Source organism: Passer montanus, unplaced genomic scaffold (genome assembly GCF_014805655.1).
Source record: "Passer montanus isolate IOZ18808 unplaced genomic scaffold, ASM1480565v1 scaffold462, whole genome shotgun sequence".
In the NCBI taxonomy this organism is placed as follows: domain Eukaryota; kingdom Metazoa; phylum Chordata; class Aves; order Passeriformes; family Passeridae; genus Passer; species Passer montanus.
Window position 1 is genome coordinate 1 of NW_024369508.1, and position 25,928 is coordinate 25,928.

The 25,928-nt window shown below is 61.9% G+C and overlaps 3 protein-coding genes across 3 annotated transcripts; 2 read left to right on the forward strand and 1 right to left on the reverse strand.

Annotated features, from left to right (window-relative positions):
- Positions 1 to 3,759: 3,759 nt before the first annotated feature.
- Positions 3,760 to 11,389, reverse strand: LOC120508282 (protein PET100 homolog, mitochondrial). The gene is made up of 4 exons (XM_039721707.1): positions 11,326 to 11,389; positions 10,097 to 10,183; positions 9,973 to 10,005; positions 3,760 to 3,966 (listed from the first exon to the last, which is right to left on the reverse strand). Exons 1-4 carry the CDS (start codon positions 11,350 to 11,352, stop codon positions 3,907 to 3,909), a joined length of 207 nt encoding a protein of 68 aa, XP_039577641.1. The 5' UTR covers positions 11,353 to 11,389; the 3' UTR covers positions 3,760 to 3,906.
- Positions 11,390 to 11,632: 243 nt separating this feature from the next.
- Positions 11,633 to 15,768, forward strand: LOC120508283 (induced stolen tip protein TUB8-like). The gene is made up of 3 exons (XM_039721708.1): positions 11,633 to 12,076; positions 14,164 to 14,312; positions 15,654 to 15,768. The coding sequence occupies exons 1-3, from the start codon at positions 11,837 to 11,839 to the stop codon at positions 15,766 to 15,768; spliced, it is 504 nt and encodes a 167-aa protein (XP_039577642.1). The 5' UTR covers positions 11,633 to 11,836.
- Positions 15,769 to 18,168: 2,400 nt separating this feature from the next.
- LOC120508281 (pre-mRNA-splicing factor SYF1-like) lies at positions 18,169 to 24,153 on the forward strand (the record flags this gene model as incomplete). Its single annotated transcript, XM_039721706.1, has 4 exons — positions 18,169 to 18,367; positions 19,376 to 19,510; positions 22,226 to 22,390; positions 24,098 to 24,153. Coding segments are annotated over exons 1-4 (554 nt in total), but the record flags the coding sequence as incomplete, so codon positions are not given.
- Between the last annotated feature and the right edge of the window lie 1,775 nt (positions 24,154 to 25,928).

Below are 25,928 nucleotides of genomic sequence, written 5' to 3' on the forward strand. Positions count from 1 at the left end.
GGGGGGGGCACTGGTGAGGGACACGGGCGGGACCCGGGAGGACAGAGGGGACAGAGGGACAGAGCGGGGGATACGGCAGGGACATAGTCGGGGGGAGGCACTGGGGACAACGGGGGGACAGCAGGGGACACCGGGAGGGGCACGGGGTGAGGGACACGAGATGCCCATCGTGACCCGAGGGTGCCCAAGGTGCCTGTGGGTGTCCCCGGTGACTCGAGGGCCCCCAAGGGTGACACAAGGGTGCCCATGGTACCCCATGGTGCCCCATTTGTGCCCCTGGTGACCCGCTGTCCCCTGGGTGTCCCTGCTGTCCCTGCTGTTCCATGGGTGTCCCTGCTGTTCCATGGGTGTCCCTGCTGTCCCTGGTGTCCCATGGGGTGTCCCTGCTGTTCCATGGGTGTCCCTGCTGTTCCATGGGTGTCCCTGCTGTCCCTGGTGTCCCATGGGGTGTCCCTGCTGCCCCTGGTGACCTGGGTGTCCCCAAGGTGCCCATGGTGCCCCATTTGTGTCCCCGGTGACCCAGTGCCCCATGGGCTGTCCCTGGTGTCCCCTGTGTGTCCCATGGGTGTCCCCGCTGTCCCCGGTGACCCGCTGTCCCATGGGGTGTCCCCGGTGTCCCCTGGGTGTCCTCGGTGCCCCATTTGTGCCCCGGTGACGCGGTGTACCCCGCAGGAGGAGGGGGCTCGCAGCCGCCGCCCCCCGAGCTGGCCTCGCTGCTGTCCCTGGTGTCCCCTGGGTGTCCCCGGTGTCCCATGGCTGTCCCCTGGGTGTCCCTGCTGTTCCATGGGTGTCCCTGCTGTCCCCGCTGTCCCCTGGGTGTCCCCGGTGCCCCCGGTGACCCGGTGTCCCCCCGCAGGAGGAGGGGGTTCGCAGCCGCCGCCCCCCGAGCTGGCCTCGCTGCTGTCCCCGCTGTCCCCTGGGTGTCCCCGCTGTCCCCTGGGTGTCCCTGCTGTCCCATGGGTGTCCCCGGTGTCCCATGGGTGTCCCCGCTGTCCCCGCTGTCCCATGGGTGTCCCATGGGGTGTCTCGCTGTCCCCCCGCAGGAGGAGGGGGCTCGCAGCCGCCGCCCCCCGAGCTGGCCTCGCTGCTGTCCCCGCTGTCCCCTGGGTGTCCCATGGGGCGTCTCTGCTGTCCCATGGCTGTCCCCGGTGTCCCCTGGGTGTCCTCGGTGCCCCATTTGTGCCCCGGTGACGCGGTGTTGGCACTCATGGGGACATTGGGGACACGGGGGACACGGGGGGGCACTCATGGGGACACTGGGGACACGGGGGTGGCACTGGGGGTGGCACTCATGGGGACAGTGGGGTGGCACTCAGGGTGACACTCATGGGGACATTGGGGACACAGGGGTGGCACTGGGGATGGCACTCATGGGGACATTGGGGACACGGGGGTGGCACTGAGGGTGGCATTGGCAAGGGGGAGACACTAGGCAGCAGGTGGCACTGGGGGTGGCACCGCACGGGGACACTGGGGACATGGGGATGGCACTGAGGGTGGCATTGGCAAGGGGGTGACACTAGGCAGCAGGTGGCACTGGGGGTGGCATCGACACCTCTGGGGGTGGCACCAGGAGCGAGTGACACTCATGGGGACCTTGGGGGTGGCACTGGGGGTGACACCTGTGGGGACCTTGGGGACCTGGGGGTGGCACCAGGGGTGGCACCGGGCAGGGGCGTGGCACTGGGAGTGGCACTGACACCCCCCGGGGTGGCACCAAAGGTGGCACCGGGGGTGGCATCAGGGGTGACATCCATGGGGACCTTGGGGACACGGGGGTGGTACCGAGGGTGGCACCGGGCAGAGAGGTGACACTAACATCTGGGTGGCACTGACACCTCTGGGGTGGCACCGGGCAGGGGGTGGCACTGGGGGTGGCACCAAGGGACGCCCGCAGCACTCAGGTGACATCAAGGGACACAGGACGCCCGTGGGGGTGGCACCAGGGGACACCGAGGGGCACAGGTGGCACTAAGGGACGGCAGTGCCACCCTGGTGCCACCCTGGGGACACCCTCCGGGCAGTGCCAGCGCCGTTTATTGGGGTGGGGACAGCCGGGGTGGCACGTGTCCCCAAACACGCCACACACACGTCACACACACGTCACACGCGTGGCCGTGTGAGCGCAGGACACGGGGGTGGCCACGTGGCCGTGGTGGCATCAGGCGAGGGCACGTGTCCCTTGTGCCACCACCACGGGCACAGCTGTGGCCACGTGTGGCCAGCAACGGTGACAGTGGTGACAGCGAGTGACAGCGAGTGACAACGGTGACAGTGGTGACAGCGAGTGACAGCGGTGACAGCGGTGACAGCGAGTGACAACGGTGACAGCGAGTGACAGCGAGTGTTGCTGTCACTAACACAGCCACAGCGAGTGACACCGGCTGTTGTCACCTGTCCCTTCTGTCACCAACACTGTCACAGCGATGGCGCCAGGACACTGCCACACGTCCCCTGTCACCAACATGGTCACAGCAAGTGACAGCGGTGACAGCAGTGACAGCAGTGACAGCGAGTGTTGCTGTCACCAACACAGCCACAGCGAGTGACACCAGCTGTTGTCACCTGTCCCTTCTGTCACCGACACTGTCACAGCGATGGCACCAGGACACTGCCACACATCCCCTGTCACCAACATGGTCACAGCAAGTGACAGTGACTGTTGTCATTGTCACCAACGCGGTCACAGAGACGCCATCAGCTGCTGCCGCTGTCCCCTCTGTCACCAGCACAGTCAGTGTGACACCGGCTGTTGTCACTGTCCCCTCTGTCACCAACGCTGCCACAGCGATGCCATCGATGCCATCGGGTGCTGTCACTGTCCCCTCTGTCACCAGCACAGTTACACTGTGACACCGGCTGTTGTCACTGTCCCCTCTGTCACCAACGCTGCCATAGCGATGCCATCGATGCCATCGGGTGCTGTCACTGTCCCCTGTCACCAACACAGTCAGTGTGACACGGGCTGTTGTCACTCGTCCCCTCTGTCACCAGCACAGCCACGGTGACAGCACCAGGTCGTGCCCACAGTGACACAGTGTTGTGACACTGTCCCCTCTGTCACCAATGCCACCACAGCGATGGCACCAGGACACTGCCAGGTGTCCCTTTTGTCACCAAGGCCGCCGCAGTGACGCCATCGATGCCATTGAGTGCTGCCACTGTCCCCTGTCACCAGCACGGGTGGCACTGGTGTCACGGTGTGCCCACACAGTCACAGCGATGCCATCGGGTGCTGTCACTGTCCCCTCTGTCACCAGCACGGGTGGCACTGGTGTCACGGTGTGCCCACGGTGACAGGGCAGTGCCAGGCGTGTCCTGTGTCACCTCCAGGGCCACGGTGCTGCTGTCACAGCACGGCCACGTTGAGCCAGCAGTGTCCCCTCTGTCACCGTGTCCCCTCTGCCTGGGCTGTGTCCCTGCTGCCACCTCTGTTGAGCCAGCAGTGTCCCCTCTGTCACTGTGTCCCCTCTGTCACTGCTGTATGCCCTCTTGTCACCACCGTGTCCCCTCTGCCTGGGCTGTGTCCCTGCTGTCACCCCCATGTCCCCTCTGTCACCGCCATGTCCCTGCTGCCACCGTGTCCCCTCTGTCACCGCCATGTCCTGTGGTGGCCGTGTGTCCCACGGTGGCCGTGTCCCTGCTGTCCCCCCAGGCCTGTGTCCCACGGTGTCACTGCCATGTCCCTGCTGTCACCGCCGTGTCCCCTGGTGGCCGTGTGTCCCACGGTGTCACTGCCATGCTCCTGCTGTCACCACCTTGTTCCTGCTGTCACCGCCGTGTCCCCTGGTGGCCGTGTGTCCCACGGTGGCCGTGTGTCTCTGGTGTCACTGCCATGCTCCTGCTGTCACCGCCGTGTCCCCTGGTGGCCGTGTGTCCCACGGTGGCCGTGTCCCCGCTGTCCCCTCACGCCTGCGTCCCCTTCCTCTCCCGCAGCCGCTGCTTCAGCTCAGCCATGGCCTGGCGCTGTGGGGACAGGGACAGTGAGGGACAGGGACAGTGAGGACAGGGACAGGGACAGTGAGGGGACAGGGACAGTGAGGGGACAGGGATGGGGACAGTGAGGGGACAGGGACAAGGACAGTGTGGGGACAGGGACAGTGAGGGGACAGAGGAACAGGGACAAGGACAATGAGAGGACAGAGACAGGGATGGGGACAGGGATGGGGACAGGGACAGTGAGGGACAGGGAAAGTGAGGGGACAGGGACAGAGGAATGGGGACAAGAACAATGTGGGGACAAGAACACTGTGGGGACAGGGACAGGGAGGGGACAGAGACAGGGGAGAGGAATGGGGACAGGAATGCAGACAGGGAGGGGACAGGGACAGTGAGAGGACAGGGAGGGGACAGGGACAGGGGACATCAATGGGTCAGAGGACACCAAGAGGGGACAGGGTCAGGGGACACAGACCCAGGGTCAGGGGACAGCATGGACATGAGGTGGCACCAGAAGTGTCCCCTGTGGGTCATCTCTGTCCCCCCCTCACTGCTCGTGTGGCAGGGGACACCAGGGGGACGCTCGGGACATCGGGAGGACACAGAGCGAGCCTCAGGGATGTCGCCCTGATTTTTTAAATTTTCTAAGCCTTCTGATGTTTACATTTTGTAACTTTCTCACACACTTCATGTAAATAACTTATTGGTTTGCATTCTTTTATGGAGAAGGAGAAATCTGACGGACTGCTGGTTTGTCCAGTGTCCCTGGAGAGGTGGCACTGTCACCCTCCAACCCACCGCCACTTCTGGAAGTCTCTAAATGTTGGAGTCCGAAACACAAGTGCTGTTTTTTACCTCGGGACAGCTGCGTGTCCGTGGCGTGTTATTTCGTGTCCTACAGCGATATCTGGTGCTGCCGTGTTGGGACAGCCCTGGGTGAGGCCGTGTCCTTTATCCCCTCCCTGTTTTGGCACCATGATCGTGAGCAGCTTGGCATTTTGCCTGCAGCTCTCGTGGTAAAGGCAACCCCTGTGGGTTTCATGGAGGATTCTCTGGTTTTGGACCTCTGAAGGGTCTCCTGGAGCAGAAACGAGTTTTCTGTTTCCTGGAGCAATTTTGAAAGACTATTTCTGTGGGCTAGACAGAAAGGGCTTTTTTCAAACCCTGCGGAGGCGCTCTCCAGGGAGGTGTGGTCTCTCATGGAAGCTCTTTTTGATGACTGCACTGTAGACATGGGATCGTTGCTGGTGCAATGGAAGAAGCTTGATGTGATTTGGCGGGGATCTGGATTTTGTAGCTCTCAGAGTTCCCTGGGGGACCGTTCTGTCTCGGACGTGGACGAGGGGGAATTTGAATTTCTGCATGAAGCAGAACCCTGGGTGATGGTGAACTGGGAGGCAGCTCCATCTTGGATGGTGACGTTTGTTCCCTGGGGATGGTGAGCTGGGAGGCAGCTCCATCTTGGATGGTGACGTTTGTTCCCCAGGGAAGGTGAGCTGGGAGGCAGCTCCATCTTGGATGGTGACGTTTGTTCCCCAGGGACGCTGAGCTGGGAGGCAGCTCCATCTTGGATGGTGACGTTTGTTCCCCAGGGACGCTGAGCTGGGAGGCAGCTCCATCTTGGATGGTGATGTTTGTTCCCCCAGGAAGGTGAGCTGGGAGGCAGCTCCATCTTGGATGGTGACGTTTGTTCCCCAGGGACGCTGAGCTGGGAGGCAGCTCCATCTTGGATGGTGACGTTTGCTCCCCCAGGACAGTGAGCTGGGAGGCAGCTCCATCTTGGAAGGTGACGTTTGTTCCCCAGGACGGTGAGCTGGACGACAGCTCCATCTTGGAAGGTGACGTTTGTTCCCCGGGGTGGATCAGGCTCCCAGCCAGCAGGTTCTGAGCAGCCAGAGAATGGGCAGAGCCCCGCGGGCTGCTGGGGGCTTGCTGGAGTTGGCTCGGTCGGCTCGGCCATCCCCACCCCACGTTGTTATGAATAGAAAGCTGTCTATTTTTTTTGGTTGCAGAGTTAGAAAACAAGTCAGACCAGTTGTTGTAAGTTAGTTTCACTGCCAAAGAAAAGTTCTTCAATTACCTGTTAATGGCTGGTGATTAAGCATTGTCCCCCTGATGCTGGCCGCTTGCCAGGGAGGGACATGGGACAGACCCTCCAAGTACGAGGAAAATAGGAGCGACATCAGAGCCAGATGAGAAATGCATTGTGCCCCAAATTTTTACAGTTTTTACAGGAAAAACCCCTAAAATTACGAGCCACCAAGTGACCTAAGTGACGTCTAAGGATGGGAGCGTAGTCCTGTCCCTGCTTGGATCCTTTTTGCTTCTCACCCTAACCTGAAAAGATGTTGATTAGAGACGACCCGGGGTGTTGGACCAAAAAGCAGGAATCTGCTAATCTCTCATGAGGACGGAATCCCCAGCTCTGCCTGCAGACCAGCGGACAAAGCTGCATCACCCTCCTTCTCCGTGCCACACCTGGGAGCAGCAGCGGCGAGGGCGCGACCCATCGATTTCTCCCCACCTGAGCTGATTCTTCTCAATAAAGGCATTAAAAAGGACAAAGATCTCCTGCCCATTTATTTCACACACCATGGAGGCAGCGAGGCAAGGGGGAACCGCCTTCTCTTTGTGCCTTCCCAGCACTCAGGGATGACGGGGAGCCTCTGGATCAGCCTCAGCCTCTGTTTGAGTCTGATTCAGTGACAACGCTTCGTCCAAATTGTGGCATTTCCACGAAATATCCCCTGGGAGCGACGGGAGCGGGTTCGTCTGCTTCTGAGTTGGTCTGGTCTTCCAGCAGAGCTGCTTCCCCCAGTTTTGAGTCTACGCAGCCTGCCGGGCACGTGCAGGCGGCGCGAGCCACCAGAGGCAGGGCGTTGCTCGGTGCTCCGTCAGGCCCCGCCACGAGGTCGGGCTGCCCGCCCTGCCCCGCTCAGCCGGTGCCCGCTGTGGGGTCTCACATCACGGGCAGGACGCTCATAGGGGCTGTTGTAGCCACGATATTTTAGTGAGAAATCCTCTGCTGGGATTTTTTTTCCGTCCTGAGGAGCTGAGAGCCTCAGGAAAGAAATGTAAACAATAACAATAAAGAAATGTAAACAATAACAATAAAGAAATGTAAACAATAACTGTGTGCTGCTGTGGAACGCAACAGGGGCATCTTCCATTGGTCCATGTGGATTGTTTTCAATCAGTGACCAATCACAGCCACCTGTGCCAAGGCTGTGAGCAGTCACAGGATTTTTGTTATGCACTCTATTCTATTCTTGTTTTTGTAGCCTTCTGATCTTCTCTCTCTGTGCTCTTTTAGTATAGTTGTAATGTAGTATTTTAATATAATATATAACATAATAATTCAGTTTTCTGAGCAAAATGGAGTCGAGCCTCGTGTCCTCACACTTGGGGCATTCGCCGCAAGAGCGTCAGGTGCCGGAGGAGGCTCAGCAGGCTGTTTTGGCTTGCCAGGTTTATCGCACTGATCCCTCCGTCGATGTCACTGCGTTCATCACCGCTCCAGATTCGCATCCCACAGGCATCACTGGCCAACGGAGTGACGCACGGTCCGATTCCTTGCACATCTTGGAACGGGTTTTCCTGCCCCATCAGCCGCAGATGATGGCAACCGCAATGTTTGAGCTAATTGCTCGCTTGATAATCAAATGGCAGCAACGGTGTTTGCAACTGATGGGTGCAGATCCCACAAAGATCATACTGCCGTTACAGAGGGAGGACTTTGACTGGAGCTTTGCAAACAGTGTGCCCCTGCAGAGCGCTCTGGAAAACTTTTCAGGGCAGATCGCTTCTCATCTGCCCAGCCACGGGCTACTGCATATGCCAAAATCCACACAAATCTCTTTGCGGCCCAAAAATAGCCAGGAACCCGTGCAAGGACCCACCGTCTCCACTGATGGCTTGGGGAAAACAGAAAAGGCCATTGTCACCTGGAGGGACGGATCTGAGCGGCAGGTCCTGGAAGGTCATGAGGATGGGTCAGCCCAGCTGGGCTGCTGTCATGGCATTTGAGAAATTTTCCCAGGAACCTTTCAGTTTGGTCACGGATTCTGCCAATGTGGCCAACATCGCACAGCGGTTGGGTCCTGCAGTTTTGAAGGTCAGTAATCCTGCCTCGTTCCGTTTACTGAAGACCTTGTGGTGCACCATTCAGGCCCGGGTTCATCCTCTCTACGTTCTGCGTGTGTGGAGTCACACCAATTTGCCAGGGCTTGTGGTGGAAGGTAACACGAGGGCTGACAAGTTGGCTAACCCAGCGTGGGCAGCACCTCAGCCTGATACACTCGCGCAGGCCAAGGCATCACGTGGGTTTTTCCACCAGGACACACGTACTCAGCAGAAGCATTTTCAGCTGATGCCAACTGAGGCTCGTGACATTGTCGAGTTGTGTGAGAACTGCCTTTGCCAGCAGGGGTAAACCCCAGAGGTCTTCAGGGCCTGGGAGCTTTGGCAGACCGATGTCAGATTGCCAAGTTTGGCCGGCTCAAACATGTACGTGTCATGGTGGACACGCTCTCCTCTGCAATGTGGGCTTCTGCTCACACCAGAGAAAAGGCCCGTGATGTCCTTGCCCACTGGAGGCAGCCTTTGCTGTTCTGGGCACACTTTTCCTGCTGTGAAAACCGACACTGGTCCTGCTCACGCATCACGGAAGACGCGGCAGTTCCTGCAGCTGTGGGGTGTGTCACGCAAGTTTGGGATCCCTCCTTCTCCCACTGGTCAGGCTACTGCAGAACGCGCTCGTGGTGCTCTGAAGCGGGTTCTTCAAAAACAAAAACGGGCAATGCAGGGTGAAACCCCGCACAGTCGGTTGGCAAAAGCGTCGTGCACCATCAATCACCTCACGGTGTTGCAGAACTCAAATTAACCCTGTTGTTCTGAATCACCATCTCTCGTTGCAGGATGCAAACGAGGCGCATCAGCCTCGAGCCAAGGTTCGGGTGCAGAATTTGGTCACCAAAGCGTGGGAAGATCCCAATGACCTTATTGCTTTGGGGTGTGGGTATGGTATGTGTACCCACAGATGCTGGGGTACCTCCCAAGTGTGCTCACCCTGCCCCGTGACCACAGGCAGAATCCAAATGGAAATGTGACCGAGCTGAAAGGCATCAGGTGGGTGAATCACTGAGTGATGACTCGGATGCAGACGATGCCAGTGACCACTCTGATGTTTCCTCCGTGAACGGACACTGAACCTTGTTCGTTTTTCTTTTTTCACATTGTTAATTTTCTTCTTTTTCTTCTCTTTTTTTATTCAACGGGAAAAGATGAGACGCGGCCCTGACGTTTTAAATTTTCTAAGTTTTCTGAGATTTACGTTCTTGTAACGAACTTTCTCACACGCTTTGTGCAAATAACCTATTGTTCTGCATTTTTTGATGGGGAAGGAGAAATCTGATGGACTGTTGGTTTGTCCGGTGTCATTGGAGAGGTGGCACTGTCACCCTCCAACCCACTGTCACTTCTGGAGTTGTGACAGGAATTAAAAGTTTAATTTCTGGTTTTTCACCCCAGGACAGCTGCACGTCCGTGGCGTGTTATTTTGTGTTCTACAGCGACACGGGGACATTGTGGGGACACCAGGGGGACACTGGGGACACCAGGGGGACACTGGGGACACTGCCAGGGCAGGGCTGGACACGCTGGGGACACTGCAAAGAGACCTTGGGGACACACTGGGGACATTGATGGGGTGCTGGGGACACCTTGGGGACACCAGTGGTGGGGGGCTGGGGACACTGGGGGGTGGTGGAGCCACACGGGGGACACCTTGGGGACACCGTGGGGAGTGGGGACACCATGGGGACATTGACATGGGGACACTGGAGGTGGCATTGGAGACATTGGGGGCACCGAGAGGGACATTGGGGGACACTGAGAGGGTCGTTGGGGACACAGTGGGGACATAAGGGGCATCGGGGACAGCGGGGGACACTGAGAAGGACATTGGGGACAGCTGGGGACACTGAGAAGGACATTGGGGACAGCTGGGGACATTGGGGACAGTCGGGGTCTCACCCGTTCCGGGGTGTCCGGCGGGAAAATCTCCCTCTGCAAAGAGAGTGCGTCAGGGGAGGGGACAGCGGGGACATTGAGGTGTCCCCAGGTGTCCCCAGGGGTGTCCCCGGGTGTCCCTGCCCACCTTGCGGTCGATCACGTGACGCTGGAAGAGCTCGGCCTGGTTGGAGACCCAGAACACGGCCACGGGGAAGGACAGGTACAGGCACATCTGGGACAATGACACCTGTGTCACCTCCCCTGTGTCACACCTGTGTCACCTGTGCCACCCCCAGACCCAGAACACGGCCACGGGGAAGGACAGGTACAGGCACATCTGGGACAGGGACACCTGTGTCACCTGTGTGCCACCTCCCCTGTCCCCTGTGTGTCCCCGTTCCCCCATTCCCATTTCTTTGTTCCTGCTCCCGTTCCCGCCTCCCCTGCTCTGTTATCCCCCCGTTCCCACTATGCTATTCCTGTTCCCACTCCCGTTATCCCCTCCCCATTCCCGTTATCCCATTCCCGTTATCCCAATCCCGTTATCCCATTCCCGTTCCCCCCATTCCCATTCCCCCCTTCCTGTTCCCATTTCCGTTATCTCATTATCCCGTTATCCCATTCCCCTTCCCATTCCCATTATCCCATTCCCATTCCCATTCCCATTTCCCCCTTCCTATTCCCTTTTCCGTTATCTCATTATTCCGTTATCCCATTCCCATTATCCCATTCCCATTATCCCATTCCCATTCCCATTATCCCATTCCCATTCCCATTCCCATTCCCCCCATCCTATTCCCTTTTCCGTTATCTCATTATCCCATTATCCCATTCCCATTATCCTGTTCTCCCCCGACTCCCCTTCCCATTTCCACTACCCTGTTATCCCCCCATTCCCATTATCCCGTTCCCATTCCCATTATCCCATTCCGATCCCCATTGTCCTGTTCCCATTCCCATTATCCCCTTATCCCCCCATTCCCATTATCCCGTTCCCGTTCCTATCCCCATTATCCCGTTCCCATTCCCATTATCTGGTTCCCGTTCCCATTCCCATTATCCCATTCTGATCCCCATTATCCTGTTCCCATTCCCATTATCCCGTTCCCATTCCCATTATCTGGTTCCCGTTCCCATTCCCATTATCCCATTCTGATCCCCATTATACTGTTCCCATTCCCATTCCCATTCCCATTATCCCGTTATCCCCCCCCATTCCCATTCCTGATCCCAGTCCCATTATCCCGTTCCCATTATCCCATCCCCATCCCCATCCCCATTATCCCATTCTTATCCCCATTATCCCATTCCCATTATCCCGTTCCCATTCCCGTTATCCCGTTCTCCCCCCGTTCCCGTTCCCGCCCCTCGCACCCTCAGGATCTCCAGCTTCACCCCCATGGCTCCTCCAGGCCCCCCGCGCTTCCGGCTCCGCCTACCCCGCAACACCGCGTCCGCCCATTGGTCGCACCTCCAGCACCGCCGCACTCTATTGGCCGAGCGCAGAGGGGGCGGAGCGAATATCCCATCCCCATCCCCATCCCCATTATCCCATTCTTATCCCCATTATCCCATTCCCACTATCCCGTTCCCATTCCCATTATCCCGTTCTCTCCCGTTCCCGTTCCCGCCCCTCGCACCCTCAGGATCTCCAGCTTCACCCCCATGGCTCCTCCAGGCCCCCCGCGCTTCCGGCTCCGCCTACCCCGCAACACCGCGTCCGCCCATTGGTCGCACCTCCAGCACCGCCGCATTCTATTGGCCGAGCGCAGAGGGGGCGGAGCGAAGGAGCGAGTTGACCAATGAGAAGGGAGCGCGGGAAGGACGGAAGCGGAGGCGCCGGAAGTGCGGGCGGCGCGCCGGAAGTGCGGGAGCGCGCGGGGGAATGGCGGCGACCGAGGCGGAGATGGCGGCGCGGGAGGAGCCGCCGGGAGCGGCCCCGGGAGCGGCCCCGGGAGCGGGACCCGGCCCGGAGCAGCAGCCGGGAGCGGTGGCGGAGCCCGGAGCGGTGGAGGAACCCGGAGCGGTGGAGGAAACCGGAGCCGGGCCGGCGGGGGAAGCGGGGCCCGCAGCGGTGGCGGAGGCCGGAGCGGGGCCGGGCCCGGAGCGGCCGGAGCTGTGCTTCGTGAGTGCGGGCTGGCCCCTCCTGTCCCCTCTGTCACCTCCTGTCCCCTCTGTCCCCATCCCTGTCCTCTCCTCTCCCGTCCTGTCCCGCTCTGTCCATTCTTGTCCCCTCCTGGCGTCTCCTGTCACCCCCTGTCCCCTCCGGTCCCCATCCCTGTCCCTTCCTGTCACCTCGTGTCCCCTCTTGTCAGATCCTGTCACCTCCTGTCCCCATTGCTGTCCTTTCCTGTCTCTTCCTGTCCCTTCTGTCCCCATCCCTGTCCCCTCCAGTGTCCCTGTCCCCATCCCCTCCCCCAGCCACATTTCTGTGTCCCTGTCCCCTCTCGTGTCCCCGTGTCCCTGTCCCGTGTCCCTGTCCCCTCTCGTGTCCCCGTGTCCCTGTCCCCTCTCGTGTCCCCGTGTCCCTGTCCCCTCTCGTGTCCCCGTGTCCCTGTCCCCTCTCGTGTCCCCGTGTCCCTGTCCCCTCTCGTGTCCCTGTCCCTGTCCCCACTCCCTCTCCAGGCCCTTTGTCCCCAGCATTTCCCACGTTTGTGTCCCCATGTCCCTGTGCCACCCTGTCCCTGTCACCTGCTGCTGGCGCTCTGTGCTGTGCTCTGTGTCCCTGTCCCCTCTGTCCCTGTCCCCTCCCTGTCCCCTGTCTCTCTGTCCCTGTCACCGCTGCCTTCTGTCCCATCCCCTCCCTCCATCCTGGTCCCTTTGTCCCCCCCGGCTGTCCCCAGTGGGGCCCGGAGCGGCCGGAGCTGTGCTTCGTGAGTGCGGGCTGGCCCCTCCTGTCCCCTCTGTCACCTCCTGTCCCCTCTGTCCCCATCCCTGTCCTCTCCTCTCCCGTCCTGTCCCGCTCTGTCCATTCTTGTCCCCTCCTGGCGTCTCCTGTCACCCCCTGTCCCCTCCGGTCCCCATCCCTGTCCCTTCCTGTCACCTCGTGTCCCCTCTTGTCAGATCCTGTCACCTCCTGTCCCCATTGCTGTCCTTTCCTGTCTCTTCCTGTCCCTTCTGTCCCCATCCCTGTCCCCTCCAGTGTCCCTGTCCCCATCCCCTCCCCCAGCCACATTTCTGTGTCCCTGTCCCCTCTCGTGTCCCCGTGTCCCTGTCCCGTGTCCCTGTCCCCTCTCGTGTCCCCGTGTCCCTGTCCCCTCTCGTGTCCCTGTCCCTGTCCCCTCTCGTGTCCCCGTGTCCCTGTCCCCTCTCGTGTCCCTGTCCCTGTCCCCACTCCCTCTCCAGGCCCTTTGTCCCCAGCATTTCCCACGTTTGTGTCCCCATGTCCCTGTGCCACCCTGTCCCTGTCACCTGCTGCTGGCGCTCTGTGCTGTGCTCTGTGTCCCTGTCCCCTCTGTCCCTGTCCCCTCCCTGTCCCCTGTCTCTCTGTCCCTGTCACCGCTGCCTTCTGTCCCATCCCCTCCCTCCATCCTGGTCCCTGTGTCCCCCCTGGCTGTCCCCTGCTGTCCCCTGTGTCCCCTGTGTCCCCGGCTGTCCCCTGTGTCCCCTGTGTCCCCTGGCTGTCCCCTGTGTCCCCCTGCTGTCCCCTGTGTCCCCTGTGTTCCCCGTGTCCCCTGTGTTCCCCGTGTCCCCTGTGTTCCCCGTGTCCCCTGTGTTCCCCGTGTCCCCTGTGTTCCCCGTGTCCCCTGTGTCCCCTGCTGTCCCCTGTGTCCCCTGTGTCCCCTGGCTGTCCCCTGTGTCCCCTGTGTTCCCCGTGTCCCCTGGCTGTCCCCATCCCTGTCCCTGTGTCCCTCCAGGAGGATGAGGAGGAGCTGTCCCCTGTCCCCAGAGGTGTCCCCAGTGTCCCCTCACTGTCCCCAGTGTCCCCAATGTCCTGTCACTGTCCCCAATGTCCCCAATGTCCCCTCAGGAGGAGGAGGAGGTGCAGCACGAGGAGGAGCTGCTCTGTGTGTGTCCCCAATGTCCCCAATGTCCCCAATGTCCCCAATGTCCCCAGTGTCCCCAATGTCCCCAATGTCCCCAGTGTCCCCCTGCAGGAGGAGGAGGAGGTGCAGCACGAGGAGGAGCTGTGCCCGTGTGTGTGTGTCCCCAGTGTCCCCAATGTCCCCTCACTGTCCCCAATGTCCCCAATGTCCCCGTGTCCCCCTGCAGGAGGAGGAGGAGGTGCAGCACGAGGAGGAGCTGCTCCGGAACCCGTTCTCGGTGCGCGGCTGGCTGCGCTACGCCCAGGCCCGGCAGCGCGGGCCCCGGCCCCGCCTCAACCAGATCTACGAGAGAGCCCTCAGGGAGCTGCCCGGCAGGTACGGCACCGGGCACCTGGGGGGGCTGGGGGGGCTGGGGGCACCTGGGGGACACCTGGGATACACCTGGGGGCACCTGGGATATACCTGGGGGCAGCTGGGGGTACCTGGGATATACCTGAGGGCACCTGGGGATACACCTGGGCACACCCGGGCTACACCTGGGGTGCACCTGGGATACACCTGAGTGCACTGAAAATAGACTAGGGTTACCTGGGATACACCTGGGGGCACCTGGGATATACCTGGGGGCAGCTGGGGGTACCTGGGAATACCTGAGGGCACCTGGGATACACCTGGGCACACCTGGGAGTACCTAGAATGTACCTGAGGGCACCTGGGGGGACCTGAGCACACCTGGGGGGGGGCCTGGGGGCACCTGGGATATACCTGGGATACACCTGAGGGCAGCTGGGATACACCTGGGATACACCTGGGATACACCTGGGGGCACCTGGACACACCAGGGGGCACCTGGGGGGGCTGGGGGCACCTGGGATACACCTGGGAGTACCTGAGATACACCTGGGGGGGCTGGGGGCACCTGGGCAGCAGAGGTGCCCCCGGAAGGCACGGGGACCTTTGGGGGCACACCTGGGGGGCACAGGGAGCACCTGAGTGCCCTGGCAGGGGCAGGGGGGGCCCTGCTGTGGCCCCTCATGGGGGCAGGGACAGGGACAGCCGGGTCCTCGCAGGTGGCAGCAGGTGGCAGGGGCTGGCCCAGGGGAGGGGTGGCACCTGTGACTGGGCGTGGCTCGCGTGATCAGGTGGCACAGGTGACAGGAGTGACACAGGTGGCACAGGTGACAGGAGGGACACAGATGACAGGTGGCACAGGTGACAGGAGTGACACAGGTGGCACAGGTGACAGGAGTGACACAGGTGGCACAGGTGACAGGAGTGACACAGGTGGCACAGGTGACAGGAGGGACACAGATGACAGGTGGCACAGGTGACAGGAGTGACACAGGTGGCACAGGTGACAGGAGTGACACAGGTGGCACAGGTGACAGGAGTGACACAGGTGGCACAGGTGACAGGAGTGACACAGGTGGCACAGGTGGGCTCGCGTGATCAGGTGGCACAGGTGACCGGAGTGACACAGATGACAGGTAGCACAGGTGACAGGAGTGACACAGGTGTCACAGGTGACAGGAGTGACACCCGTGACAGGGTAGCACAGGTGACAGGGTAGGACAGGTGACACAGGTGACAGTCCTGGGTGGCCCAGGTGATGGGAGTGACACAGGTGACAGCAGTACCAGGTGGCACCCCAATGTCCCCGTCCAGGTGACAGGGGTGCCAGGTGCCCCAGGTGACAGGTGTGTCCCCTGTCCCCAGTTACAAGCTGTGGTACACAGGTGACAGGGTAGGACAGGTGACACAGGTGACAGTCCTGGGTGGCCCAGGTGATGGGAGTGACACAGGTGACAGCAGTACCAGGTGGCACAGGTGACAGTTGGCCCAGGTGACAGGGCTGTCAGGTGACCCAGGTGACACCCGTGTCCCCTGTTGAGGACAGCTGGGGACACGGGGACACCTGGGGATATGGGGGGACACTGGGGGACATGTGGGAATATGGGGACACCTGGGGATGTGGGCGGACATGGGGATGACACGGGGACACCTGGGGACATGGGGGGACAGCTGGGGACATAGGGGGACACCTGGGCACATGGGGGTACCTGGGACACCTGGGGACATGGAGGCTGGGCAGGGTTTGGGGACACGGCAGGACGGGGTTGGGGGTGTGGGGACATGGGGGACACTGGGGTGCAGGGAGGGACGTGGGGACACAGGTGGGACATGGGGGACACAGAGGGGACATGGGGACACAGAGGGGACATGGGGACACGGGTGGGACATGGGGGACACTGGGGTGCAGGGACAGACGTGGGGACACAGAGGGGACATGGGGACACAGGTGGGACATGGGGACACAGAGGGGACATGGGGACACAGGTGGGACATGGGGACATAGGTGGGACATGGGGACACAGAGGGGACATGGGGACATGAGTGGGGCATGGGGACACAGGTGGGACGTGGGGACACAGAGGGGACATGGGGGATATGGGGGTGCAGGGAGTGACGTGAGGACGTGGGATGGGGACATGGGGACATGAGGGAGACACGGGGACACGGGATGGGTGACGGGCACACAGTGGGGACATGGGACACAGGTGATGGGGACATGGGGGGGACATGGGGACACGAGTGGGACATGGAAGGGACAAGTGGAGGGGGGCACAGGGGATGTGAGGGGCAGGGGTGACACAGGCTCTGGGGACATGGGGCACAGGGGACACGGGCTTTGGGGACATGGCGAGGACACTGCCACCCTGGGGTGGCTCCTGGACACCGGATCACAGCTGAGCAGGGCGGGGTCACTGCGATCCTCTGTGTCCCCAAGTGTCCCCATTGTCCCCCAGTTATCTCCGATGTCCCATGTCCCCAGATGGCGTGGATCTGGCTGGATTACTGCCGGTCCCTGTCCCCAGTGTCCCCAGTGTCCCCTGGCTGTCCCCAATGTCCCCAGTGTCCCCTGTCCCCAGACGCCGTGGATCTGGCTGGATTACTGCCAGTCCCTGTCCCCAGTGTCCCCAATGTCCCCAATGTCCCCGTTAATGTCCCCTGTCCCCAGATGCTGCAGATCTGGCTGGATTACTGCCAGTTCCTGTCCCCATTGTCCCCTGGCTGTCCCCAGTGTCCCCAGTGTCCCCAATGTCCCCGTTAATGTCCCCTGTGTCCCCAGACGCCGCGGATCTGGCTGGATTACTGCCAGTCCCTGTCCCCAGTGTCCCCTGTGTCCCCTGGCTGTCCCCAGTGTCCCCAGTGTCCCCTGGCTGTCCCCAATGTCCCCAGTGTCCCCTGTCCCCAGACGCCGCGGATCTGGCTGGATTACTGCCAGTCCCTGTCCCCAGTGTCCCCTGTGTCCCCTGGCTGTCCCCAGTGTCCCCAGTGTCCCCTGGCTGTCCCCAATGTCCCCAGTGTCCCCTGTCCCCAGACGCCGCGGATCTGGCTGGATTACTGCCAGTCCCTGTCCCCAGTGTCCCCTGTGTCCCCTGGCTGTCCCCAGTGTCCCCAGTGTCCCCTGGCTGTCCCCAATGTCCCCAGTGTCCCCTGTCCCCAGACGCCGCGGATCTGGCTGGATTACTGCCAGTCCCTGTCCCCAGTGTCCCCTGTGTCCCCTGGCTGTCCCCAGTGTCCCCAATGCCCCCAATGTCCCTGTTAATGTCCCGTTGGTGTCCCCAGATGCCGCGGATCTGGCTGGATTACTGCCAGTCCCTGTCCCCAGTGTCCCCAGTGTCCCCAATGTCCCCAGTAATGTCCCCTGTCCCCAGATGCTGCAGATCTGGCTGGATTACTGCCAGTTCCTGTCCCCATTGTCCCCTGGCTGTCCCCAGTGTCCCCAGTGTCCCCAATGTCCCCGTTAATGTCCCCTGTGTCCCCGATGTCCCCAGTGTCCCCAGTGTCCCCAGTGTCCCCGCTGATGTCCCCTGTGTCCCCAGATGCCACGGATCTGGCTGGATTACTGCCAGTTCCTGTCCCCAGTATCCCCAATGTCCCCAGTGTCCCCAATGTCCCCGTGTCCCCATTGGTGTCCCCAGTGTCCTGTTAATGTCCTGTTGGTGTCCCCAGATGCCGCGGATCTGGCTGGATTACTGCCAGTCCCTGTCCCCAGTGTCCCCGTTAATGTCCCCGTGTCCCCGTGTCCCCTGTGTCCCCAGATGCCGCGGATCTGGCTGGATTACTGCCAGTTCCTGGCCAGTGTCCCCAATGTCCCCAGTGTCCCCAGTGTCCCCTGGCTGTCCCCAGTGTCCCCAATGTCCTGTTAATGTCCCCTGTGTCCCCAGATGCCGCGGATCTGGCTGGATTACTGCCAGTTCCTGGTGGAGCAGGGCCGCATCACGCGCACGCGCCGCACCTTCGACCGGGCGCTGCGGGCGCTGCCCATCACACAGCACCGGCGCCTCTGGCCGCCCTACCTGAGCTTCGTGCGCCGCCACCCGCTGCCCGAGACCGCCGTGCGTGTCTTCCGCCGCTTCCTCAAGGTATGCCACACCTGGGCACTCACCTGGGCACACCTGGGGGCACCTGGGCACTCACACACCCACACACACACACACACCCGCTGCCCGAGACCGCCGTGCGCGTCTTCCGCCGCTTCCTCAAGGTACCTGGGCACCTGGGGGCACCTGGGCACTCACCTGGGCACACCTGGGGGCATAGGGACACACCTGGGCACTCACCTGGGCACACCTGGGCACTCACTCACACACACACACCCGCTGCCCGAGACCGCCGTGCGCGTCTTCCACTGCTTCCTCAAGGTATGCCACACCTGGACACTCACCTGGGCACACCTGGGGGCATAGGGACACACCTGGGCACTCACCTGGGCACACCTGGGCACTCACTCACACACACACACCCGCTGCCCGAGACCGCCGTGCGCGTCTTCCACTGCTTCCTCAAGGTATGCCACACCTGGACACTCACCTGGGCACACCTGGGGGCATAGGGACACACCTGGGCACTCACACACACCCATACAGACACACACACACCCACCTGCTGCCCGAGACCGCCGTGCGCGTCTTCCGCCGCTTCCTCAAGGTATGCCACACCTGGGGGCACCTGGGCACTCACCCTGGCACACCTGGTGACATACCTGGCGTTCAGGTGACGCTCAGGTGACACAGAGTTGACAGGGGGGTGGCACTGCCCCAGCTGTGCCCCGAGGAGGCCGAGCAGTACGTGGGGGGGCTCAGGTGACACTGAGGTGACACAGGTGACATTCCTGTTCCCAGCTGTGCCCCGAGGAGGCCGAGCAGTACGTGGGGGGGCTCAGGTGACACTGAGGTGACACAGGTGACATTCCTGTTCCCAGCTGTGCCCCGAGGAGGCCGAGCAGTACGTGGGGGGGCTCAGGTGACACTGAGGTGACACAGGTGACATTCCTGTTCCCAGCTGTGCCCCGAGGAGGCCGAGCAGTACGTGGGGGTTCAGGCAGGGCTCAGGTGACACAGGTGACACTGAGGTGACACTGCTGTCCCCAGCTGTGCCCCGAGGAGGCCGAGCAGTACGTGGCCTACCTGCGCTCCGTGGGCCGCCTGGACGAGGCCGCGCAGGTGCTGGCCCGGCTGGTGAACGACGAGCGCTTCGTGTCCCGCCAGGGCAAGTCCAACTACCAGGTGGGCACCGGGGGCACCTGGGGGGGCACCTGGGGGCACCTGGGGGGGCACAGGGCACCTGGGGGCACCTGGGGGGTGCCTGAGGATACCTGGGGGGGCACAGGGCACCTGGGGGGGCACCTGGGGGCGCCTGAGGGGCACCTGGGGGCGCCTGAGGGTACCGGGGGGGGCACAGGGCACCTGGGGGCACCTGAAGGGTCCCTGGGGACACCTGGGGGGGCACAGGGCACCTGGGGGCACCTGGGGGGCACCTGAAAGGTACCTGAGGGTACCTGGGGGCACCTGAGGGGTACCTGGGGGTACCTGAGGGGCACCTGGGGGTACCTGGGGGGCACCTGTGGGGCACCTGAAGGGTACCTGGGGGGGCACAGGGCACCTGGGGGCACCTGGGGGGCACCTGAAAGGTACCTGAGGGTACCTGGGGGCACCTGAGGGGTACCTGGGGGGTACCTGAGGGCACCTGGGGGCACCTGAGGGGCACCTGGGGGTACCTGGGGGGCACCTGTGGGGCACCTGAAGGGTACCTGGGGGCACCTGGGAGGCACCTGAAGGGTACCTGGGGGGGCACAGGGCACCTGGGGGCACCTGGGCTCAGTGAGGCGTACCTGGGGGGCACCTGAAGGACCCCTGGGCACACCTGGTGGGGGGAATCTTGGGGTACCTGGGCACACCTGGGGGTACCTGGGCACACCTTGGGGGGGCACAGGGTACCTGGGGGCACCTGGGGGTACCTGGGCATACCTGGGGGGCACCTGAAGGGGCACCTGGGGGGCACAGGGCATCTCTGGGCACCTGGGGGTACTTGGGGGGCACCTAGGGTCTGTGAGGCATACCTGGGGGGCACCTGGGCACACCTGTGGGTGCACAGGGCACCTGGGGGCACCTGGGCTCAGTGAGGCGTACCTGGGGAGCACCTGAAGGGCACCTGGGGGTACCTGGGGGGGCACAGGGCACCTGGGGGCACCTGGGCTCAGTGAGGCGTACCTGGGGGGCACCTGAAGGGAACCTGGGGGTACCTGGGTGTGGGCACAGGGCACCTGGGGGCACCTGGGGTTAGTGAGGCATACCTGGGGGGCACCTGAAGGGCACCTGGGGGCACCTGGGGGGGCACAGGGCATCTGGGGGCACCTGGGAGCACCCGGGGGGCACCTGGGTTAGTGAGGCATACCTGAAGGGCACCTGTGGGTACCTGGGCACACCTGGTGGGGGGAATCTGGGGGTACCTGGGCACCCCTGGGGGTACCTGGGCACACCTTGGGGGGGCACAGGGCACCTGGGGGTTACATGGGAGCAGCAGGGAGGTATCTGGGGAGGGCAGAGGGCACCTGGGGACACCTGAGGGGCACCTGGGGGTACCTGGAGACAGATGGAGGGCACTTGGGAGGTGCCTGGGGACACCTGGGTGTGGGCACGGGGCACCTGGGGACACTTGGGGACAGCTGGGGGGCACCTGGGGACAGCTGGGGGAGTACCTAAGGACAGGTGGGGGCACCTGGGGAGTACCTGGGGGCACCTGGAGGGTACCTGGGGGTACATGGGCACACCTGGGGGTACATGGGAGACAGCTGGGGGCACATGGAGGGCACATGGGGATACTTGGGGGACACCTGGAGGGCACCTGGTGGCACGTGGGGGCACCTGGGGACAGCTGGAGATGCACCCCGGGGTGCATTTGGGGCAGTTTTAGGATGGATTTAGGGTAATTTTGGGATCCCTAACCCCATTCTCCCCAGCTGTGGCAGGAGCTGTGCGAGCTGCTCTCCCAGCACCCCGGGGTGCATTTGGGGCAGTTTTAGGGTGGATTTAGGGTGGATTTGGGATGGGTTCAGGGTAATTTTGGGATCTCTAACTCCTGTTTCTCAGCTGTGGCAGGAGCTGTGCGAGCTGCTCTCCCAGCACCCCGGGGTGCATTTGGGATGGATTTAGGGTGGATTTAGGATCTCTAACCCCATTTTCCCCAGCTGTGGCAGGAGCTGTGCGAGCTGCTCTCCCAGCACCCCGGGGTGCATTTGGGGCAGTTTTAGGGTGGATTTGGGATAGATTTAGGGTCTCTAACCCCCTGTTTCTCAGCTGTGGCAGGAGCTGTGCGAGCTGCTCTCCCAGCACCCCGGGGTGCATTTGGGATGGATTTAGGGTGGATTTAGGATCTCTAACCCCATTTTCCCCAGCTGTGGCAGGAGCTGTGCGAGCTGCTCTCCCAGCACCCCAGGGTGCATTTGGGGCAGTTTTAGGATGGATTTAGGATAATTTTGGGATTCCTAACCCCATTCTCCCCCAGCTGTGGCAGGAGCTGTGGGAGCTGCTCTCCCAGCACCCCAGGGTGCATTTGGGGCAGTTTTAGGGTAATTTTGGGATAGATTCAGGGTCTCTAACCCCCTGTTTCTCAGCTGTGGCAGGAGCTGTGCGAGCTGCTCTCCCAGCACCCCGGGGTGCATTTGGGGCAGTTTTAGGGTGGATTTGGGGTGGATTTGGGATGGGTTCAGGGTAATTTTGGGATCCCTAACCCCGTTTTCCCCAGCTGTGGCAGGAGCTGTGCGAGCTGCTCTCCCAGCACCCCGGGGTGGATTTGGGATGGATTTAGGGTGGATTTAGGATCCCTAACCCCATTCTCCCCCAGCTGTGGCAGGAGCTGTGCGAGCTGCTCTCCCAGCACCCCGGGGTGCATTTGGGATGGATTTAGGGTGGATTTAGGATCTCTAACCCCATTTTCCCCAGCTGTGGAAGGAGCTGTGCGAGCTGCTCTCCCAGCACCCCGACCGCGTGCGCTCTCTGGACGCCGGCGGCATCATCCGGGGCGGCCTGACGCGCTTCACCGACCAGCGGGGCCGGCTCTGGGGCGCCCTGGCCGACTGCTACGTGCGCTGCGGCCACCTGGAGAAGGTGACACCGCTGTCCCCGGGGGGGTGGGACACCTCGGGGGGCTGAGGGCGCCTGGGAGGGGTGGTACAGCTGGGACTGACTGACAGACATGGGATGGACTGACTGACACACCTGGGAGGGGTGGCACACCTGGGACTGACAGACGTGGGACGGACTGACAGACATGGGACCGACTGACACACCTGGGACTGACTGACACACCTGGGACAGGCTGACAGACATGGGATGGACTGACTGACACACCTGGGAGGGGTGGCACAGCTGGGACTGACTGACAGACATGGGACGGACTGACAGACATGGGACCGACTGACAGACATGGGACAGACTGACACAGCTGGGAGGGAGTGACACACCTGGGACAGGCAGCCAAGGGACAGACTGGCAGACATGGGACTGACTGACACAGCTGGGACAGACTGACACACCTGGGACAGACTGACACACCTGGGACAGACTGACACACCTGGGACTGACTGACAGACATGGGATGGACTGACACAGCTGGGAGGGAGTGATACACCTGGGACTGACAGCCATGGGACAGACTGACACACCTGGGACTGACTGACACACCTGGGACAGGCTGACAGACATGGGATGGACTGACTGACACACCTGGGAGGGGTGGCACACCTGGGACTGACTGACAGACATGGGACTGACTGACACGGGACGGACTGACAGACGTGGGACTGACTGACAAACATGGGACTGACTGACAGACATGGGACTGACTGACACGGGACGGACTGACAGACGTGGGACTGACTGACAAACATGGGACTGACTGACTTACACGGGACGGACTGACACATCTGGGATGGACTGACAGACATGGGACTGACAGACACACCTGGGAGGGGTGGCACACCTGAGACAGACTGACACAGCTGGGACTGACTGACAGATGTGGGATGGACTGACACACCTGGGAGGGGTGGCACACCTGGGACGGACTGACAGACATGGGACAGACTGACACACCTGGGAGGGGTGGCACACCTGGGACGGACTGACTGACATGGGACCGACTGACAGACATGGGACCGACTGACACAGCTGGGAGGGAGTGATACACCTGGGACAGGCAGCTAAGGGACAGACTGACAGCCATGGGACAGACTGACAGACATGGGACAGACTGGCACACCTGGGACAGACTGACAGACATGGGACGGACTGACAGCCATGGGACAGACTGACACACCTGGGACTGACTGACAGCCATGGGACAGACTGACACACCTGGGACTGACAGCCATGGGACAGACTGACACACCTGGGACTGACTGACAGACATGGGACGGACTGACAGCCATGGGACAGACTGACAGACATGGGACAGACTGGCACACCTGGGACAGACTGACAGACATGGGACGGACTGACAGCCATGGGACAGACTGACACACCTGGGACTGACTGACAGACATGGGACGGACTGACAGCCATGGGACAGATTGACAGCCATGGGACAGACTGACACACCTGGACAGACTGACACAGCTGGGACAGAGTGACACCCCTGTCCCCAGCTGCCCTCCCAGTCCCTGTCCCCACCCGGGGCCACCACAGCCCCGTCCCCTGTCCCCAGTCCCGTCTGTCCCGTTCCAGGCCCGGGATGTGTGCGAGGAGGCCGTGCACACGGTGATGACCCCATTAACCCCGTTAACCCCTTTAACCCCAGAATTTATCCCGTTCCAGGCCCGGGATGTGTACGAGGAGGCCGTGCACACAGTGATGACCCCATCCCAAAACAGGCAGGGGACCCCAAAACTGGATAACACCCCAAAAATGGGGGACACCCCAAAACAGGCAGGCACAGCTGGGCCACGGCCAGGACGGTGAGAGGGGGCACCCCAAAATTGGAGGGCACCCCAAAAATGGGCAGGGCACCCCAAAAACTGGCAGGGCACCCCAAAAACGGGCAGGGCACCCCAAAAATGGGGGAACCCCAAAAACGGGCAGGCACAGCTGGGCCACAGCCAGGACGGTGAGAGGGGGCACCCCAAAATTGGAGGGCACCCCAAAAATGGGCAGGGCACCCCAAAATAGGCAAGGCACCCCAAAAACGGGCAGGGCACCCCAAAACGGGCAGGCACAGCTGGGACACGGCCAGGACGGTGAGAGCAGGGACCCCAAAAACGAGGGGACCCCAAAAACGGGCAGGGCACCCCAAAACAGGCAGGGGACCCCAAAACTGGATAACACCCCAAAAATGGGGGACACCCCAAAACAGGCAGGCACAGCTGGGCCACGGCCAGGACGGTGAGAGGGGGCACCCCAAAATTGGAGGGCACCCCAAAAATGGGCAGGGCACCCCAAAAATGGGCAGGGCACCCCAAAACGGGCAGGGCACCCCAAAAACGGGCAGGGCACCCCAAAATGGGCAGGGCACCCCAAAACGGGCAGGGCACCCCAAAAACGGGCAGGGCACCCCAAAACGGGCAGGGCACCCCAAAAACGGGCAGGGCACCCCAAAACGGGCAGGGCACCCCAAAAATGGGCAGGGCACCCCAAAACGGGCATGGCACCCCAAAATAGGCAAGGCACCCCAAAAACGGGCAGGGCACCCCAAAACGGGCAGGGCACCCCAAAAACAGGGGGGACCCCAAAAATGGGCAGGGCACCCCAAAAATGGGCAGGGCACCCCAAAAACGGGCAGGGCACCCCAAAACGGGCAGGCACAGCTGGGACACGGCCAGGACGGTGAGAGCAGGGACCCCAAAAACGAGGGGACCCCAAAAACGGGCAGGGCACCCCAAAACAGGCAGGGGACCCCAAAACTGGATAACACCCCAAAAATGGGGGACACCCCAAAACAGGCAGGCACAGCTGGGCCACGGCCAGGACGGTGAGAGGGGGCACCCCAAAATTGGAGGGCACCCCAAAAATGGGCAGGGCACCCCAAAAACGGGCAGGGCCAGGACGGTGAGAGGGAACCCCAAAAACGGGCAGGCACAGCTGGGCCACGGCCAGGACGGTGAGAGGGGGCACCCCAAAATTGGAGGGCACCCCAAAAATGGGCAGGGCACCTCAAAAACTGGCAGGGCACCCCAAAAACGGGCAGGGCACCCCAAAAATGGGCAGGGCACCTCAAAGCTGGGGCAGGCACAGCTGGGACACAGCCAGGATGGTCTGAAGTGGGGAGCCCCAAAACAGGGGGGACCCCAAAATCAGGAGGTACCCCAAAAATGGGAGGGAACCCAAAAATGGGCAGGCACAGCACCCCAAAAATGGGCCGGGCACCCCATAAACAGGCTGGGCACCCCAAAACCAGGCAGGGGATTTCAGAAACAGGCAGGGCACCCCAAACTGCAGCCAGGATGGTGCGTCCAGGGAGCCCCAAAAACAGAGGGGACCCCAAATTCAGAGGGGCCCCCAAAACTGAAGGGGACCCCAAAAAGGGCAGGGGGACCCAAAACTGCAGGGGACACCCCAAAACTGGACAAGGTACCCCCAAACTGGGCAGGGCATCCCAAACCACGGCCAGGACGGTGTGTCCGGGGCACCCCAAAAACGGGGGGGACCCCAA